This window comes from Onychomys torridus, chromosome 21 (assembly GCF_903995425.1).
Source record: "Onychomys torridus chromosome 21, mOncTor1.1, whole genome shotgun sequence".
NCBI lineage: Eukaryota > Metazoa > Chordata > Mammalia > Rodentia > Cricetidae > Onychomys > Onychomys torridus.
The window spans coordinates 16,660,819-16,681,201 of NC_050463.1; the positions used below are offsets into that span (position 1 = coordinate 16,660,819).

The 20,383-nt window shown below is 54.2% G+C and overlaps 1 protein-coding gene across 1 annotated transcript in view; it reads right to left on the bottom strand.

The window, feature by feature from the left end:
• Positions 1-936: 936 nt before the first annotated feature.
• Positions 937-20,383, bottom strand: part of Ttc7a (tetratricopeptide repeat domain 7A) — a 108,358-nt gene continuing 88,911 nt past the window's right edge. The window contains exons 18-20 of the mRNA XM_036170431.1: positions 20,194-20,328; positions 13,288-13,490; positions 937-2,785 (exon numbers count right to left, since the gene is read on the bottom strand). Coding sequence (XP_036026324.1) covers positions 2,564-2,785; positions 13,288-13,490; positions 20,194-20,328 — 560 coding nt within the window. The 3' untranslated portion in view covers positions 937-2,563. The remainder of the gene's footprint in view (positions 2,786-13,287; positions 13,491-20,193; positions 20,329-20,383) is intronic.

Genomic DNA, 20,383 nt, shown 5'->3' on the forward strand with positions numbered 1-20,383 from the left:
CCCGAAGAAGGGGTGAGAGCTGAGGAATCTGGTCCCCAGAGCTGGGCACCATGGTGCGTGCCTGTAATCCTAACACTTGGGAGAGACAAGAGGATCCAGAATTCAAGGTCATCTTGGCTACATCCTGATTTCAGGCCTTGGAAAGAAGGTGGGGAGGGGCCTAGGGAGGTAGCTCAGTGGTAAGAGGCACATACATGTTTGCCATTCTTAAGGCCCTGGGTTCAATGTGCAATACCACCATTATTGAATGGGGGGTAAACCCCCAAACAGCTGGGCTCCCCAAAAAGCCCTTCCTCCTTAGGCTACCAATGTCATGTGACACGGGCAAGGGTAGTGATGGAGGCTGGCTGCAGTGGGAACCTGGGGCAGCAGAGGCCTCTAGGGTGGGGGGAGTCACATAATGACCGTCCTCAAAGTATGAGGGGTGGTGAAGGCTGCCGTTCTGGGGGTGCAAGTTCCCTGGGAACTTACATCATCCTTTGAAGATATTTGGTATATGTTTTATAATAGCTTATATTTGCATATAATTTTGTATATTTACAATTTTTGTACAATTACACAGTTACTGAGATGCATTGTTATGGGCTTCTCAGCAGACAGGTCTACTTGGATGTGGCCCAATCACCCCCAATCCTAGAGGTTCCCTAGTGGGTAGGCTTGTTTGAAGGACAGGCCACAGGCCAGGACCAGCCCTTGCTTAGCTCCCTTGGCCTCCTCCTAGCACTCCCAGGCATTGGCCCTGACCCCAGTCTCTCTGCTCACGGGACAAGGCTTTCTTTCCTCTTGGAGCTCCAGACCTTCTCGGAGGCTGGCCCTTTTTTCCTCCTCCTCACCCTCCTCTCCATCACCTTCCCTGTCCAACGCCAGCCGTCAGGGTGTCTCCTCTCCATTGTGTGCATACCAGATAAATGAACACACTGCTTCAGACAGTCCTGTTTCCCCGTCAAGGGTCTTTTATTCAATTTCCAAGGTCGCTGTCAGGTACTGGGCCCTGTCCCCCATGGCCTCCAAAGAGGGAACTCTTAGTCAGAATGCATTTGGTGTCTCTCCCACTGCCAAGACTGACCATCATCTCTTCAAGATATGTCAACAGTATCTGCTTAGTTTTCCTTCTCTTTCTAACAGAATTCCATAAAAATATAGATCTCTAGCATATCTATCTATCTATATTTATATATACACACACATAGAGACCCTTCAACCAAGAAACCAAGGACTGAATGTCCTCCCTCTGGCCTGGGGCTGTGGCTAAGGCAGTACAGCATGGAGCCAGGCTCCAATGCAATGGTCTTCTCCAGCCAAGGAAGCTGTGGCCGGCCGTGGTAAACCGGGCAGTTCTTGACCCCTCTCTATACATTTTAAAATGAGAGCAAGGTGAACCCGAGGGAGATACAGAGAGTGGGGCAGACAGAAAGGAACACTCTGCTAGGCCGTGGGGGGTGGTCTCCTAAGGGAACATTCCAGAAGCAGAGTGGCAGGTTGACAAGCCAGCCAGGGACATCTGCCCAGCGGCCTGGACCCTGGCAAGCAAAGCACGTGGGCAGAGCAGGGGGAGCAGGCCAGGTTCCTCCTCCACCCACCCAAGCATGGCTTCTGTGGGGATCTGGGCAGGGGAGCCTAAAGGGCCAAGCTGGGGCTTTGGGTCACTCAACAAAGCCTAAGGTGAAGAAGACTGGGCTGTGGGTGATGATGTGTATTGGGGGGGGGGGTCCTATAAATCGTCACTTTGATATCGCTCACTTGGGAGAGCCTTGAAGGAATGTGTACTCAAGGTAGTAGAAATGGCCAGGTCAGAACTCTGTTTTATATCCCAAGGCCCATCCTAGAGGCCACTGGTGTAAGGAAGGTCCATGGAGCCTACTGGCTGGGGCATGTTTCCAGGGAGACGGGAGAGGGTGAAAATGGAAGACTTAGGGGCCGTGTTTAGGAGGCCTGGCCTGTCATGAGCCCCAAAGGCACTTAATGGCACAGAGAAAGCTCTCAGAAAACCTCCCCATGGAGGCAACACTGGGCATCAACAGTGCTAATTCAGTCTGATAGGAACCTCCTGTGCCTGAGACCTCACGCTGTGGCTGTTCTCCGCAAGGCACAAGAACAGTTTCAAGTTTGCACTGCCCTGAGACTGGGAGGTTCTCCAGCCCACCACAGCTCTGTAAAGTCACTTAGATTCAAGCTGGTTTGTCTCCCAAGGCACCAAGAAAGGCCAGGAAAAGCCTGGCCCAGCCAGAGCGCAGCTGGCAGGTTCATCTCTACGGTACACCAACTCAAGAGTGGTTCATCCCACACCAGGAAATCAGGGCAGCTGAGGGTGGGGCTTGGGTCCAAACACACCTTTTATCTAAAGGGGCCCCCCTGCTCAGCAGCACCACAATGCCAGCCTCCAGGGAGCAAGGCATTTGCTTTGGATGCAAATCTCGTCCACCCAGCTTCAGAAGGGATCTCAGGCCTGTGGAAATGTTCACTAGTCATCTATTCCCTGAGGCCCCACACCTGAGTGCAGCCGGTCCTTTCCCCTGTTTGTGTCAGCTGCGTGCACTGGACAGCCCGCAGCTGCTGCAGAGGCTCAGAGCTCTCTGGGGATGATGGAGAAGGGGAGCACAGGGCTGCTGGCCTCCAGCTCCAGGGCAGTGAGAAAGCAGTCGACGGCAGCCTCGTTCTGGCCTTGGTCCTGCAGCACCTCACCCAGGCCCCGCCATGCTTCATGGCAGGTGCTCTGCCTCTCCACAGCATCCCGCAGCACCTTCTGGGCCAGGCTCTTGTGGCCCAATTGACTCAGCATCAGACCCTAGAAATGAAGCACAGTGCAGGGTTAACTAGACCTGGGCAGGGGGAGCCTAGCAACCAGGGTGAGCGCAGCAGAGGCTTGCTCCTGGCCACCAGCCAGAGAGGCCCTAGGTCTGGCTTGGCCACAGACAAATGATCATGCCCTTTATTCATGCAAAACCTATCTGTCCTCGACCAAGCCCTGCTTCAGCTCTGTAGGAACGAGGTTCCTTTTATCTTCAAAGGACAGGCCTTCGAGTCTAGCTAGACCTGATTTTGAGTGGCTCCATGGGGGGAGTTCTGGGCCCTCAGCTCACTCTTCAACAAACGGGGGGAAAGTTAATGAAAAATATCACAGCATGGCTGTTAAGGATGACGTGGCTGACATAAGCCGGCGGCTACAAAGCTGTCCAAGAAATCCAGCATGCTGCCTGCAGCATGGAGTGGTCCCTCACCCCAGGAGCACTGACAGCACAAGGCACATCTAGTCTGTGACAAAGAGGGGAAGCACCTCTGCTTTGCATCAGCATCCTGGGGACGACTGGGTCCTGAGAGCTGAGCACCCAGCAGAGTCCATGCTGGCAAGTGAGGGGCAGGGGGAGGAGAGGGTCAGGGTCAAAGTTAGCCGGGGCTCCGGGATGAAAGACCCTGGGTGTCCAGGTCAGGAGGAGGGAAGCATGGTCCTGCCATTTAGCTCCAGTGACTATTACCAGAGAACCAGAGGGCGTGCCAGCAGGAACAGTCACAAAGCAGGTGGGAAGTGGAGCTGGCAGCCTTGAACATGCTCCCCCTGCCCCTCAACACACACACTGGGGACAAGGGACATGGTGGGGGGGCAGGGAAGGCCTCGGGTTCCAGAAAGGCTGCTATGGACGACTCCCCTGATCCCTTTGTCAGGCTTTGAAGGCATCCCAAGATGCTGAGAAGTGGGCCCTTTTCTTGGGTAAGCCTCCAACTCTGACTTCCTGGGTAGGCAGGAGACCGGGGTGGGTGCGGGGGAACTGTCTTTGTGCTTGAAGCCCCCTCTCTGCAGCCCGCCCACTGATGGCCATGTACATTTTTAGCTGGATTATTTTCCTCCTCCCTAAGCTCCCTAGAGTTAGGCCTTTGGTTTCTATGGAGACGCACCAGGAAAGATGTACATGGCTGACTTCATAAAGTCCTAAGAGAGCTTGGAACATGACCAATTAGGCAAGAAAGATGGTACTCAGGAAGACCAGGAAAAGCTGTCTCCAGAGGTGCGGGTTGCAGGTCCCGGGGCCAGAAAGTAGGGAGGCAGAACTGACTTCCGGGATGGCACCCTCCCTGTGACCCTAAGCGGAGACACACCCAAGGAACTACTCAGCTCAGTAATCTCAAGGGAGGCTGTAGAAGGGTGGGTGGGGGCAGGGCATAACCTCAGAAGGGCTCTGGAGCTGACCAGACACGCACAGCATGCTGACTCAGGGTTGCCGGAACCAGGGGCAGTGTCTGTCTGGCCAACCGTGCCCCAGGCCATACTGTTCTGCCCACATGGCCCAGGGCAGGACCTTGAGTAGCTCACAATGGGACAGGGCCCATAAGGTAGAGGAAAGGAAGGTTCTAGCTGATAGCTGCCAGACACCAAAATGAAGTCCCTGAAAATGGGAGTTCTGAAGCCTGTGAATGCTGACCGCAGGGACTGACAGAGGTGCCCGGAGGTGGCCAGCAGGGCCTATCAGAGAGGGCGCTGAGCTTGCTTTCTGGCACTTTCTTCTACAGCAAGTTTTACTGGCAAAAAGAGTCCCACTGCAGAGGAATTGGAAATCCCATGGATCTCTAGTGAGCCTGGTGGTGCAAGCCTGTCATCCCAGCTACTTGGGAGGCTGGGGCAGGAGAATACCAAGTTCAGGGCCTGCCTGGGCAGCAGAGTTCTAGGCTGGCCTGGGGAACTTAGTGAGGTCATATCAAAATAGAAAACTGGGGGTGTAGCTGAGTGGTATACCACTTGCCCAGTATGTGGGAGGCCTTAAATTCAATCCCAGGATGACAAAGAAAGAAAGAAAGAAAGAAAGAAAGAAAGAAAAAAAGAAAGAAAGAAAGAAAGAAAGAAAGAAAGAAAGAGAGAAAAGAAAAGGAATGCGTGTTTGAGAAGGAGCCAGATGTGTCTGCAGGCTGAATACTTGTGTCTCAGTAGAGGACAAAGCCTGGGGCTCAGCAGCCAGAAGGCCTGGCTGGGTTGAATCCCAGCTCTGCCACTGACGTGTACTGTGACCCCCAGCAAACAGACATCAACCTTTTCCCTGTCTGTACACTGGAGATGGGACAGTCCTTCCTCACAGGGCCATTGAGATTCCGGAAGGATGGATTTGGAGAATCCAGACACACAGTAGGCAGCTAGCACGTGACAGTCTCTCTAGAAGGAGCACAGGGGTGTGGGTCAGGGAGAGGCCAGCACTGCCCATGTCTGGGAGCCGGCAGGATCCTCTGTTAGGGAGGGCTGTGCAGTGGATCTGGCTCATGGCCCCCTGCCCCAACATGCTGACCTTAGAGCCTGAAAGAAGACACCAGGCCAGGCCGGGGTCAGGCTAAGGCCTGGAGGCCCAGGGCCTGTAACAGGATCTGTGGCCACCTGCCCCTGACACCAGCAGCATTTGTGTTTGGTAGCAACTCAGCATTGTTTGCTGCCTGACAACTGGGTGGGACCCAGCCACAGGAAGATGCAAGGTCTCACCTGCTGTCCCCAGCCTGGCGCTACCCCAGCGGCCATCAGCACCCTCCCAGCACTTCCCGGGCTGCGAGAACAGGTCTCCAGGGAGATGGTGGCGTCTCAGTTCCATCTGCATGTTCCCATTAAGTCCCCTCTCCCTCCCTGCCTGTCCCTCATGGCTAAGAGAGATCTAGTCCTGTGAAGAGGCCCTTAGCTGCTGACCCTTCACTGGGGTGCCATGACTGGGCTGCCGAGTCACAGGGATTGGGTAGCCATGTACAAGTCATCTGTGACCATGGAATACTATAGCTGTAAGGCATCCTTGGGCTAGAAACAGCCACCACCGGGGGACAGGCCTGTGTTCAAAGCCTCCAGAAGTTCCTGTCTCCAGGCTCTCTTTCCCCAGTTCTCAGGGTGGGTACCTGCCCATATCCACGTTTCAGGGCTCTGCTCTCCCAGGAAGCCTTTCCTGAGGAGAGCAAGCCTCAAGAGACACCACCTCCCAATCACATTAGGTTACTGTGGGGCTCTCATGTGTCTTCCCTGGCTTGTACTCCAGGAGGAGAGGAAAGGTGCCATTTGCCTGCCAGCCTCTCTGCTCTAGGCAGGGCAGCAGCTCAACAGAAGCCAGGTGGGAGGAACCTGGACACAGAGCCAAGGACACCTGGCTCTGCCTTAAGGGCTTCCTGGGCTGGACTTCAGGCCTCCAGGAGCCCCCAAAGCTGGCAATCTGAGGGGCCTGCACCTTGCTGAGGTCTGCTCAAGTCAGTCTGGAGACCGAGGGCCATGGGGGCATTTCCGTGTTAGGAGCCAGGTTTGCGTGGAGCTACAGGTTAGAATTGAGGCTACAGTTTTGTGTAGAGAGGGTCTTGCTAGCCTTTTCCTGTGCTCTGCCACTCAACGCTATCTCTGTCTCACCCCACTGATCCAGTGCCCGTGATGTTTCCTAGAGTTGAGGCACGGCAGGAAGGCCAGGCAGGGTTGGGTGCGGCTTTGTCTTTTAAGGAGCCTACCCTGGGAAGCAGTCCTTAGTTCTAGGCCAGCTGTGGCCAAGCTGAGTGTTCCTCCCCACCCTTGCCCTAAAGTATTTATAGAAGCTATTTTGGGAATTTTCTTTCTGAGCTTCAGGCACATTCCTGGGATTCTGTAACAGCCTTTCCAGCTGGGAAGCTGGGAATCAGCTGGGAGGCTGCAGGAGACAGCAGGTCCCCGGAGGCCCTGTAAGCCAGTGCACAGGAAGTCTCTTCTTCGGGCACATGTGGGGAGGCTGCATGTTTCCAGGCCAGTGCTCCAGGTCTGCTCAGGTGTGTCACCTTCAACCTGTCCAGCCAGACTGGGGACATAACCTTCAAGCCCCACATCCCTTCCAGAACATGGTCGCTGGAGTCACTGGCCAGTTCTACTTCCCTGTTGGAAGCAAAGGAGGCAACTCTTTCCAGATCCACCCCAGTGGATATGCTAACCCCAGGTCTCTTGAAGAGGCCCTTGCTGAGAAGGTACCCAGATTCACTGGGAGCCCAGCCTAGGAGGAGTCGTCTAGGGTGGTTAGCGGCTGCTGACCTTGTGTTACCAAACTCATGCCCTTTCCTTTCTCTTGTGGGTCTCCCGGGTGCGGTGTAATGGTCTAGAGACCCAGCTGGCTTCTCTGACTGGCTGGGGCTATCTGTCCTCAAAGAGGCCTCTGGGCTAAGATGTCAAAAGCACTGCCCAGAGGCAGGTCACATCTTGTGATGCTGTGGCTTACAGAGGACCAGGAAGGCTGGCCTTGACTCATCCTCTTAAATCCTCAGGGGTCGAGTAGGAGGCTGAGCTTTGGTGGAGTGTGACCAACAGCCATTTGAGGAAAGGACAAGGGGGCTAGTTAGGGGTTGCATCCTGTGGCAACCTCCAGACCGTCTTCCCCATTCCTTTGTTGATAAAATGGATTCTGGAGCTAAATCAAGTCAACTGTGACCAACTGTCAGGATGATCTGAACCTGTGCCCAGCCAGGCAAGCCGGGCCAGGCAGGGTGGGGGTGGAGAGAAGATTCTAAACCCTGGCCTATCTGATGCTGGGATGGTAGTGCCCTGCACTACCACCTAGGGAACACCCAGAACTCTTCCCCACCCCCACTTCTGTTTGCCACCAGGAGCATGCCTCCAGGGAGAAGCAGAGAGGAACTCACAATGAAATCACCTCAGCTGGGGGGTGGATGGCCAAGATGGTCCTACCAAATGAACTTGCCTGCCAGAGGGCAGTGGATGAGTCAATCGATGGCTCCCCCACCCCCATTCTCCACAAACAACAGATTTCTGGCCTTCCCACTCACTGAGTCGCCTGCGCTTCTCAAGCCATGCACTGCAGCTCAGCTCCGGAGCCAGCAGCACACCTCTTTGGCCCCAGCGACCCATGGCGCATGCAGCAGAGGCAGATGGGTCTGCGGGCCCTGAGGTCTGGCTGCTCTGGGTGCCAATGCTCTGTCCGTCACTGGAGAACCCCCCGAAATGGCAGGGCAACAAGCTTTACTTCTCAGCTTCTCAGGACACTCTTCCTCTGGAACGCCAGCAAACAGATGGTGAACCAGCCTGGCAGGGTGACAGCCCAGAGCGCAGGGCCAGCAGAACCAGCAGAGAGCCTCACCAAAGCCAGTCAACTACAGCATCTCTTCAACTACCTCAGATCAGCCAACTGAAGAGGCTGCAAGACGAAGTCACAAATCCCCCCCTCTTCCCTCCGCTTGGATCCTCTGGGAGGCAGCCACTCCTGGCCTTAGCTAAGGTCAGTGTGGCCTTGCACTGTATTCATTCGGTCCCATCCACGACACACATGGGGCCTGTGTCCTGAACACCCGTGCCTTGGTCACCTTTCTCCGGGGGACTTGGTGCAACACGTCTCCGAGCTTGGCTTAACCAGGAGCAGTTGACACACGGCCCAGGAGCTCCACTTCATAGTGACAGAGGTACAGATGACCTCAGCCACTAGCCCATGGCCTTACACAATTAGTTAAGGTCATTCTGACAGCAGCCCTGTGCACTAGGCACAACCATGCCCATTGTACAGACAGGAACACCGAACCTCTGAAAAGGTGAAGGAACCTTGGCCAAGGTGAAACAGTGAGCCAGGCAAAGTGGACCTCAAAGTGGACCTGAGGTCAGGTGGACTTGAAAGCCATGTTCAACCTCGGGCCAGCTGTCCCCGAGCCAGCTCCTAAACTGCGGTCTTAAAACGTATTCCAGCTAACCAGTGCCAGAAGCAGTCCAAAGGGAGTTCTGACCTCTCTGTCTCTCTGCCTCCTCAGCTCCCAGCTGATCATCGATTTTCCCTGGAACTATAAAGCAATCTGTACCGAAGACCCTTACCCCACATTGATATGATATGGTCCAACAGAGGTCCACATAAAGGTATGGCTAGAGCTCAGGCTGCTTGCCACTGTGGCACCCATGCCAACTCCGCACAGCTTCCAGCTCATCTGAGCCCAAAAACATGCTTTGAAGTCACCAGGGCCCAGATCATTATTCCCCGTGACACAAGGAAGAAAAAAAAAATCGAGCCCAGCAAGCGACATAATGCCTAAGCTCTCTCATAAGCTGTGGGTGGCAAGGCTGGCCATTTCTGGTTTGTTACCACTAGAATCTAGTACCACTCCTCCAGGACTGGGGTGGCTGGGTGGGGATGCCACACAGGCCTTTATAACCAGAGTCTACCTCTCTGGCCTCAGAAACCAGTCCTCAGTGCCGTAGATGGGAGGCGTCAAGAGTTGTGGGAGATGTGCAAAGATGTCTCTGGGGTCACGGCCACTTCTGATCCCCTAGTGTGGCTGCTGTGCGCTGTAAGGGTGGATCAGTGAGGGAGAATAGTTAAAGTCACTCTGCTGTCAAGGAGGAGAGAGCTGGCAACAGGACATGTGGACGGAGAGATGGCTGCAGAAACTGCATCCCTGGGCATTGGATCTGAGCCAAAGCCGGTACAGAAGAGTTTCCCACCGTGACTGTGGTGCCCAAGGTGGAGAGGTTCTGGGAGACCCTGCAGCTAATCCCCACTAAGTGAGCAGGAAGCTGTGTCTCTGGGGTCCATCCCCGGGAAAGCAAGGCAGGTGCTACCCACAGAGACCTTGTGTGCCCATGAACACCCCCTCAGGGCTGAGGGCCTCGAGCTGTCCTGGGAGCAGAGAAGCACCTTGAACTCCTTGGGCAAGCCAAGGGTGGAGGGAGTGGGCCCACCGGAGGCTAGATCTCGAGTCTAGGACTGCAGAATGTACTATGCCTACATAGACCACCTTGGCAAAAAGGCTATTTTGAGCTAACGGCAACTAAAAAGGAGCAGACATGGGAAAAACTCTGCCTTCTGCCCATTTGCCCACAAGCAAAGACATTTACAAAGTCTGCTTTCATCTCTATCAGAAGGAGAAAGGTTGGTTACAGAAGTCACCATCAGGTCCTTACGGGCTCAGAATGGCGCCATAGAACGCACACAGCCGAGCTCACTCACAGGCCTCTGTCCACCATTAACTTCCCATTTGTCTTCCCCAAACCTGCTATCCCCAGAGATTCGAGGCCCTACTCCTTTGTCAGGCCACCCCTCTAAAACCTCGAGAACGACCGATGACCCTGCCCGTTAAGGTGTCAACATAGGAGCACCCTCCTGGGAGGGCCCTCACTGACATGGCCAGTGCGTTGGCCACCGTCCATGCTCCTGTGTTCCATTTTTGTTGGAGGTGTCCAGTGCTGCTAAGTTCTATGACAGAGAATGTAGGGCGAGAGCCCGGGGTCCCTTCCTGCCCTCCCTGAAGATCAATCCTCCTCTGAGGACACTGGCAAAGGCCCTGAGTCTCTACTCATGCTCTGTGGGGCAGGCAATGTCAGGCTTCTCAACTAGATCTCTCCACCAACACACCCAAGTAACTCCAGCTGAGGGGGCTTCCGGTGGGGGAGGAAGGTGGAGACTACCTAGCAGACACTCCTACGACCTTCTCCTGTGGTCTGACTTCCATTCGGGAACCCCTGAATGCGGCATGGGTAACAGTGGATCACTGCTCTGGACTCTGCTGTGGGCACAGTAGAGTGTTTCTGGTTTTTTTTTTCTTTCTTCTCACACAGAACTGCCAAGGAGGGCAAGGCCTTCTTGCCTGGTCTGGTGCAGAATCCTAACTTGTGTGGAGGGTGAAGTTAGGACCAGGGCTCCAGAACATCTTAGCTTTGCAGGCTTCTGCCCTCAGTGAGCATTCCTCTCCTGGTGCTTGCCAGCCCCACCCTGTGACAGTAGGGGCAAACCTGGCCCCTACACAGTACCCTAGGAATATCCCCACCTCCTTCTTTTCAGACCCCAGGGATGGGGGACTTCCCCATGACTTCAGAGGAATTTTCCAGCCCAGGCTTGTATGTGGCTGAAATACCACAGGGAAAGGCAGTCCTACCTGCATCTTCTATGGGCTGAGTTTATGTAAAGGTTCGGTGGTGTTGGAATAGCTAGCCTGTCTTCCCTAGGAACCTGCCTCGGCAATGGCTTCATGGTGGGGAACCAGTACCTACCCCTCCATGTTCTTTTCTTTGGATAATTCTCTAAGGCTGTATCTATCCCAGAATACCCAAAACGATGCCTCTTTCATTCTCTACGGATACTTTCACAAGGAATTCTCGGTAGAAATAGCAAGCTGACTTAACCCACTAGAACTGTTTTCCATTGGGTTATATCACATTTAAAAAGAGCCCAGGCACCACTGATGCTCAGTGGAAAGCAGTGATATGATTGATTACTAATGTCTGCTGGTGGAGGGGGCTGGAGAAGAGTGGTCTGTATGCTGTCTTTCTTCCTTTCCTATTTAACTGTAGACTTCCATGGGCATGATCTCACTTGATTAGAAAACTAATAGTCTGGGGACAATTATTATCCATTTACAAAAGGGGGCATCGGGAACATGGAAGTTAAGTCTCTTCTTAAGTCACCCAAGTGAACCAAGGCCAGAGCCAGGATGAGCGCCCGCCCAGATGTCCTGAGTCCAGGCCAGCATAAGGAAGGCATTTGGATGAGGGGAACACTCGAGATCAACATGCTAAAAGCATTCACACGTCTTTAGGAAAATATGCTTAGTAAATCTTCTCCAGGCTCGCAGTTTGCTATTCTTTATGCATATGTGTGGGAGGGCTGGCAGGAACAAAGCCTGTGGAAAGGGGATGGGCTGCCCACGCAGGAGCCGACTGCCCCTCTGCTCGCTGGTAACTGAGAGTGGGCGACCTGGCTCCAACTTGCTCCAATTTCATTAAATCAGCAAGGCACCCCAGGAAGAGAAAAAAGGGACCATTTCAGTAACATCTGCAGGGAGCGAGGCTGGACAGCTATTCGGTTACCATGGAGACCCACGGTTGGCAACCGCTTCCATTTCAAGAAAATAGCTACAAACAATAATAAGCATAAATGAAAAATGGTATGCTGTTACTTCAAAACTGTACTTGTTACTGGATGTTGTTGGGATTTGGGGCTGAGACTGCAGGCTGGCATTCGTAAATCATGCCAGCCCAGCCCTCCTCAATAATCAGGTTTTCTGGACATGACCCCCTAGTGAGGCATTACCCAGCAAAGCTGATGTCTGAAATGCAGGAGGAAGGGGGATGTGCCTTGTAAGAAAACAAACGCTAGCTAGCTGGGCTGACCATGGGACTGGAGGGGGCTATGGGAGGACAGGGCTGTGTGATGTTGTGGCCTGCGATTTCTTTATCTGGGGCTCAAAATGCAAACAGCCGAAGGAGAAACATGGCAGCGGGAATGAGGGCTGAGCAGGGAAGCTTTGCTTGGCTGTGTTTTCAAGGACTACTGTGGTTAGAAAGGATATAAAGATGCTTTGGTCCAGCCTTTCCCCCAGTCTCTCCAGCGATTTCTGAGTATACACCCAAACTCTTTAAACCCAGATTGAAAACCAACACCTATGGCTTCTTGTCGGGGCTAAGTTCCCTTCTGGCAATGGAAACCCTCTGACCACATGGAACTATTGCCATCCTTATGATCTCCATGTGCCAGATATCAGGGATACTGCAATAGCCATCCTCAAGGAGAGGGGGCGTCCAATTGGAATCTAGACCTCCACAGGACCTCACTCACTGTGGGCTCTGAAATGGTCCTCTGAAATTCATGCCTCAGCAGGTGGGCTTACTTCATGTCACTCCATCTGTCCTGATCTCTGTTCTCTAGAAGCAGCTACAGAGAACAGGGGCAAAGGTCATCTGCAGAGTCTTACTCTACCAGAGTAAGAAACACAGTGATGTTCCCTGGACCACAGACCCTTCACTGGATGGATAAGCAAAATTACAGTTCAGAGGTGGTGTCTCACCTACCCATGATCACCCAAGGTAGAAGGTAGCTGGAACAGGATAAGCACTTCTCAGCTACAGAACCCCTCCACCCATGGGTGTAGATGTATCACTGTGCCCTTGGTGCCCAAGGCCTGAATCCATGTTCTAGAACTAACATCTGGTGGACTTTTACAACCCCGGGGCCTTTCTCGATGTCCACTCATGCCAGACCTGACATGGCTCACCCTTGAGAACCCTGAGTCCTCCAAGGACACAGAGCTCCCCTGGAATGAATGGAAGAGGCAGCCCAATGTCTGGGGAAGAGTCTGAGGACCCTCATACAAGGTATTTTGGGAAATGCCTAAAGTCTAGGGTAGCTCCCAGGATAGGGCTCTAACAAGTGGCCATGGAATCTTGGGGTATAGCTCACACATAGAATCTCACAGCAATATGGAAGCCATAAAACAATGCCAACCAACGCTTCTGGATTTTTTCTTCATCCATGTAGACTCTGGTGGGTGGGAAACAGCAGCAGCAAGGTGCTGAAGTGAAGGGTGAAGAGATGGGAAAGGAGGTGGTGGTGGGGGGCTCACCAGGCTGTGCATGATGCATACGCTGTCCGGGTTCACGGTGAGCGCTTCCTTGTACAGCTGCTCAGCCTCTTCTAAGTTGCCCTTCACCTCAGCCAGCCGGCCTCGCATGTAGAGCACTGAGTGAGAGGTGGGGAAGAGGCCAGCAGCCTCCTGGATGCAGAAACCTGCTTCCTTGAGGTGTCTCTGCTCCATGAACAGCTCAGCTGTGAAAACAGAGGGGCCCAGGGAGGTGTGAGGGGTGGTTAAGTCAAAGGCAGCGCGGCCCCAGCCCACATCCCTGAGCCAAGAAAGTCATAGCACAAGGCTACCTTGCTGGGAGGTATAAGGAAGACACTGAGTGGTTCTAAGGGCCTACTCTGTCAGTGACCATGCTGGGTACCAACTGCCTCAGCCAATGCCACACAGACCCTGGAGAAAGCACTTTCACCACCCCACTTTAGAAACCCAGAACGGCATAGAGAGAGAAAGTGACAGAGTCAGGGTTTGGGCCAGGCTGTCTGACTTGAGACCCACCGGGCAGCGGGGGATAGCGTGGCCCAGGGTTGAATGCCTGCTTGCGTGTCTTTGACACGCTTCAGTGTCTGTCCACTGCCTTTGTCCGTTGCTTCTGTGGGCGGATGACAGGATGGGGACAGAGCTGGTGACCCTCCTGGAGGCCTCTCAGTCCAAGCAGATTAGCCGAGGGACTTACTAGGCCCTGGCATGCTCAGGATGAGGTGGGAGTGTGCTTGGAGGCCTGGAGGGAACCAAGTCCTGTGAAGGATGGGGGCAGCGAGAGCTGGGACCTCTGATGAGGCACAAAGGGTCAAACCACGTGGCACAGTGACATGGCTACCACCCGTATTTAAGGAGGCCATCTGGGGGCAAGCCCCAACTTCCCTTAGAGGTAGTCTTGGAGGGAGGCATGCACTATAAACAGTTAAGCTGAGGTGGTGCAGCTCCTCTTAGAAGGCCAACTGCTGGACTGGCCTCCCCTCCCCCGACAGCCTGTTTTCTCTAACTCTGTCACACACACACACACACACACACACACACACACACACACACACACTCACACACACACACACCCCTTGCGGCCAGCAGGCAGCATCAGCTCCTCAAGCAGATCTAGGGGAAGAGGTGCAGTTTCTCCCATCTCCATGCAGCCCACAGAACTGCGCATTTCTGCCTCACACTGCACAGGCATTCGCCCACCACCGACGACGCTTTTAGCAACGCTGCTCGCTGGCCCACTCTGCCTTTCTTTCCAAGCAGCTCCCCGGGCTCGGGCTCGGGCTCGGCTGCCCCTCCCGGAGCTGGTGCCCATACGGAAGTCACAGAAGGAGGGCAGCGCAGATGGGGAGCGCGGGAGGCCAGCAGAGTCTGGCTGGCAGCTCTGCCAAGAGCTTTTCCTAGCACGGGGCTGAATGCTGAGGAGGTCACACCAGTTCAGAGCACGTCTGGGGTGGGGAAGGTAACAGACGTTCCCAATGGAAACTCCCAGAGAGAGGTGGACAGACCTGACTCAGGCATCCCTTCTGCCCATCAGGAAGACAGTCTAAGAACTGTAGTATACAGCAGTAGGGGTTCCTAGGCAGGAAGGCCACCTAAAGTTCACTGTATAATCCAGTCAGCTTGCCTCATCCCAAAATATTACAGAGAGCGTTTGGAACACTTTTTTTTCTAATGTGGTAAGAAGCTGGGATAAGGGCTGGGGATTTAGCTCAGTGGTAGAGCGTTTGCCTAGCAAGTGCAAGGCACTGGGTTCGATCCGCAGCTCAAAAAGAAGCTGGGATAAGCAGAGGAACAAAACTCTCATGCTAGGTTACAGGGACAGGTAGACATCCAAGGTGCCTCTCCTTAGAGGCAGAGTGACATCAGGAGATGGGGGCTTTGAGCCAGGACCTCACAGGGCGGGACTGGCCATCGGTCAGGGATCTGGCTGTCTTCCTATGGGCTCCCCTTTTCTGCTCTCCTGCTGAGCTGTTCCTGGGGCCTTTGTACAGGCTGTATTCCTAACTGAGTGTAGACTACGCAAGTATATTGAACACTGACTACGTGTCCAGTCCACGCATAAGGAAAGACGTGGTAGTGGCAACCGAGCCACTAAAACACTTGAGAGGTCCAGGACAGTGATGACAGGAACCATTTCGGGTGTTACAGGTACAGAAGGGCCAGGTCAGTGCCACTGAGGTGTGGCCAGGGAGGTTTTTCTAGAGGAGTTCACATCTGAGCAGGCAGAGAGAAGGGAAAGGCCAACCTGCAGGCAGGCTCCACTGTGGCAGAGCCCCCAGGGGACAGTGGAGAGATGGGTGCCGGGTGAGGCCTGGTGCAGGGTGGGGGCTGGTACAGGGTGGATGCCTCCCCCCCACCCACACACACCAGCACCTGTGGGGTAGTTCTCTGTGGATAGGAGCTCTGAGGATCCAGGGTCACACTCTTAACACCCAGATCTCACTCAGCAGCCCCAGCCAGGCTGGGCCCACTTGGCTCCTTCATGGCTCATTAAGCTGTTTACAACTTGCTGCCCTGTGCCTCCAAGCCCCCAGGAGATTGTCCCTAGTCCCAGCCTTGTGTACTCCTCAGTGTGTTCATATCAACAGATTTCAATTAGTGCTGAGGGCCCTGGGGCATTCTGAGGCCCTGGACCCAGGTGAGAAGCCACACATCAAGGACCACTCCCTGAGAAGTAAGTGGGCTACCCTGCTCTCTGATGGGCCTCTTTATCACTTAGGCAGGGAGCCCGGTGACAGAGTCAGAGAGGCAGGTCTCCTGAGGGCTCTGGCCATGTTGTGAACAGCCCCTCACACACTGGTCCAGGCACACAGGTTCTGGGGGCTTCAATGTCCCATGTCTTCCTACGCTCCCTCCTCTGAGCAGGTGCCCTCAGCAACTGCTTGCTGTTTTACCAAACATGGTGCTCTTAGCCAGCCAGCTGGCCAGCCAGCCGAGACTGCAGCGGGAGCTTGGTGGCATGGTGCCCACCACTGCCTGGATCCTCTTCCTCCTGGCTGTCAGGCTCGCCATGCCCACACCCATGTGCTCCCCTGGCCAGCGCTGGGCTAGCACTCATTGCTCCTAGCTTAGCCTTATCTAGGGCAGCCAGTAAACCTTTGTTCTTCCCTGAGTGCCAGAGCACATCCCTCCCCTAGCTCCTTTTCTCTCCTCTCTTGTTTTCGCTGGTCTCATTACCCTCCCTGCCGCAGGCTCTGCCTCCTCTTCAGTCTGGTTCTGGTTCTCTTCCTCTTGGCTCCCGGGTTCCCTTGCTACCCTCCACGGGGTACAAATGGAAAACATCTGCTCCCTGGAGCTTTGCAAGCGGCCCTTTTATTGTTCTCCTCGGAGACATCCTGGTCTAACCCTGCACCCGGGGCTGGTTCCCGTAGCCCTGCCCCTCCTGCCAAAACCTGGGCTCTAGGCCCCAGGCTGGGGGCTAAGTCCGCTCTCTAAGGCCCATTTCCACACTCTTGTGCAACAAGGGGAGGGTCTTGTCCTCAGGCTGGCCCTACGCTGAGAAGCAGGGGGCCCTTCCAGGATCTCGGGGCCTTCCCAGGTGAGAACCTGCCAGGACCTCAGAAAAAGGAGGCAGTTGTGCAGGGCCTGGGACAGGAAAGAACTAGATAGGGCTCTAAAACAGTGCTTCTCAACCTGTGGGCCATGACCCTGGTCCACAGGGGTCGCATATCAGATATTCCATCACCATTCATAACAGTAACAAAATTACAGCTATGAAGTAACAATGAAATAATTTTATGGGGGGGTCACCCCGTCATGAGGAGCTGTATTAAAGGGTCGCAGCATCAGGAAGGTTGAGAACCGCTTCTCTAAAAGCAATCTCCCCTGCCCGGCCTTGACCTCCACTGTAAGGACATTTTTATCCATCTCAAAGGAGGTAAGCATGGCTCCCCCGTGAAGCAGGCCCTCAGGAGATATGGATGTTCAGAATAAAGGTAGAGAGACAAGGAATGTGGGTAGAGAAAGGTCAGAGGGTCACAGAGACTCCACAGAAGAGCATGGCCCTCCAGCACTGAGTCCCAGAGAGCAAGGCTGAAGTGCGGGCAGTCAGGGCCCAGGACCTCACTAGTCATGACTGTGGGAAGTGGGTGTGTGTGTGTGTGTGTGTGTGTGTGTGTGTGTGTTAGAGCGAGTGAGGAGCAAGCAGGGTAGGAGCCAGGCAGAGAGCCAAGGAAGACAGAGGAATAATGAAGGGCAAAGGGGAATAAGGAGAGGGAAGGTTGAAGCCAGGTGGCTTGTGTGGCCCTTGTCTACAACATGCTGTTAGCCTGGTTCTGCCCTGAAAGGCAGGGACCCTCCTAAGAGCTCCGTGTGACTTTCTAGCAGGCTTCAATTCAGACATACACACACACACACACACACACACACACACACACACACACACACACACGCACACACACCCGGGGTGGCTTCCACTTGCAAGGTGAGGCCCCTAAAGCTCTCGGGTAACATGAGTGACTGGGACTGGAGACCAGGTCAGCTTCCTGCAAATGCAGGGCAGGGGAAGTCCCGTGTCTACACCCCTTCTCTCTGGTACACTGTAAGCGGAGACAGAGATGCTATCAGGAGTGAGAAGAAGGGCTGTATGTGTGTGTGTGTCATGGAAAGGACCTCTACACACTGAAGATTCCAGAACACACATGGGTCTGGGAGCAGCATTCCCGTTCTCACAGACCCACAGTCCAGGAAGCAAGACCCCACTGAGAGCCTCAGTGCAAATCCTCCTGGAAGCTGGGGGGCTTGAGGGAGTGGAAGGAGAGCGTAAGTGTGGGAGAGAAAGAGCGTAACTTTCCCAGCCAGAGCTGTTTCATGGGGGAACTTATCGACCAGACTCATTCAGAAGTGATGAAGGATCGTTTTCTTCTCTGCACATTCACAGCATCTATTAGCATTAGTATGTGCAGGGGCGGGGCTGGGTTGAGGGGGGATGCTGGTCAGGTAGGGCAGTCTGGGGATGAGTCGTGGCCTTGGTGACCTGGTCCTGGCAGCTTTTCCTCCAACAGGTACTCAGTAAGTGCTGGTGAACATGGCGGCCCAGGGACTGGATGCAAATGAGTCCCAACATGCTCATGATGAGGGACCTAGGATACATTCTCTCACTCCCTTCTCAGCCATGGGAGCTGTACATCGTCTATTTCCTGCTTCCGGAAGGACAGATCTCATGTAGTGAGGCACAGGGACATGTAGAATAATGCCAGAGTCCTTTGGAGTTGGGGACAGTCAAAGAACAGAGCCCCAGCCAATGAGTCATGAGATGGAGGATGCATGTAAATTCTATGGTATGTCCTTACGGGAAGAGAGAGGGTACTTTCCCCTCCACGTTTATCTTCGGCCTCAGAGTGTGTGTCGCAAGGCGCCACTGTGAACTACATGGATGTGAGCAATGCCCTAGAGATGGCGGTGTCCCCCGAGGCTACCGCCACTACCCCAGTATAAGGCAATGCGTCTGAGAAACCCAAGTGCAAATCCAAGACACATCAGGAAAACAAAAGGCCTGGGGAGCTACCAGCAGGGGCTCACAGGATGCAGCCTGGAAGGGTGAGCTCCAGCCTGGGCTCTGTTAGGCCTGCTTCTCCAAAGCTCCCTCACGCCTTTACACACCTTCAACATTCCCTTTACTCAGCAGCCTGCAGCCCCCGCCCCCTGCTCCCCAAGCATCCTAAGGAGTCCTGAGATGTGAGTGGGGCAAGATTTGCATTATTATTACCATGCCATCGTGTCTAGGCTTCCTGTGAATCCTGGGCCACTTTTTCCGCTCCAGATTCAGAGTCCACGACAGGATGCGTACTAATGTGCCCACATGTGGAAAGATGCCACGGGAAGTAGCCTTGGGTTCTCATTAGTGAGCATTCTAACTCCTGCCCACCTATCCAGGGAACTGGTTATCTACTTTCTATTGCTTTCTATTCCGACCCCCTCCTTGGGGATGACAGCCCACTCCAGTGAGAACAGTGGGAAGGATGAGACTAACCAGGGCCCCAGTCTTTGGCAGTTTCAGACCAAAGGCAGGGTAGCCTGGTGTAGGTGCAGATCTCCTCTCCTCTTCCTTGACTCTGCCGGAGACATTAAATTCTACTGTTCACTCTTATTCTTGACTTTTCTTTCCCCTGTAATCCACCACAGCACGGTCAGGTTAAGTTGCCGAACACTTTCCAGCGAGTCACTCCTTGGCATTTCTGAGCCAAGCACACAGTCTGGGGGTGCCCCACAGCCTCACAGCCCACCGTGAACCCGAAAGGCGGCTCCAGAAGCCATGTGCTGGCTGCGGAGCGCCCACTATGTGTCGTACTAACTGCTTTTGCTTGTGAGTCATTTCAGACCAGGGCTAGCCGGCTATCAGCCGGCATGCACGGGACTCTAATCTGGGTGACTCCAGCCAGGGCTTCCGGAAACCTAACCTGCTAGCGCTCATTTGCCTGTCGGAACAGTGCTGGCTGGGGATCAAAAGGTATGTCACCTGGACAGCCAGCCGCCTCCATGTCATTAGCCCTCTGGACTATTTATCTGACCTCAAACCTCTGATATTATCGCCACCAGGAACCTCTCAGGTTAGGGAGGCAGGCATTCTCCCCACTGGGCAAAGAAGAAAACCCACAACCAGCCAGCCAAGACAAGCAGAAACCTCAGGGAAAGGGAAGTAGGTGGTCTTGTTCTTCTGGAGCATTCCTCTTCGGGGGCACCAAGACAAGATCCCAGTACCTGAGTTCTGAGTGCAAACATTCTCTGAGGCTAGGATGGGGTAACTTGAAGAGGGGAGGAAGGGAGGAGAGATTGGAAATAGAACTATAGAACTCAAGAGTATAAGCCTATGTAAGCTTCTTCAGAAATCTCCCCACCTTCATCCTCAAGGACAAGGTCTGGGCAGCTAGTGGCTTCGGCCATACAGATGAGCATGGATCAGGGGACACTCACCGGCCTGAAGCCAGATCTGTTCCAGTGTGGTCCACAGCTGCATGGGGCCCTGCTTTAGGACTGAGGTTGTTATGGTCAGCTCCGACATGGCCTCCTCCAGTCTCGAGGCTGCGATAGATGATGCCCGCCGAGAACCTGAAGGGCAAGAGAGTATAGGACTGAGCAAAGTCAGGGCACACATGCCCCTGGC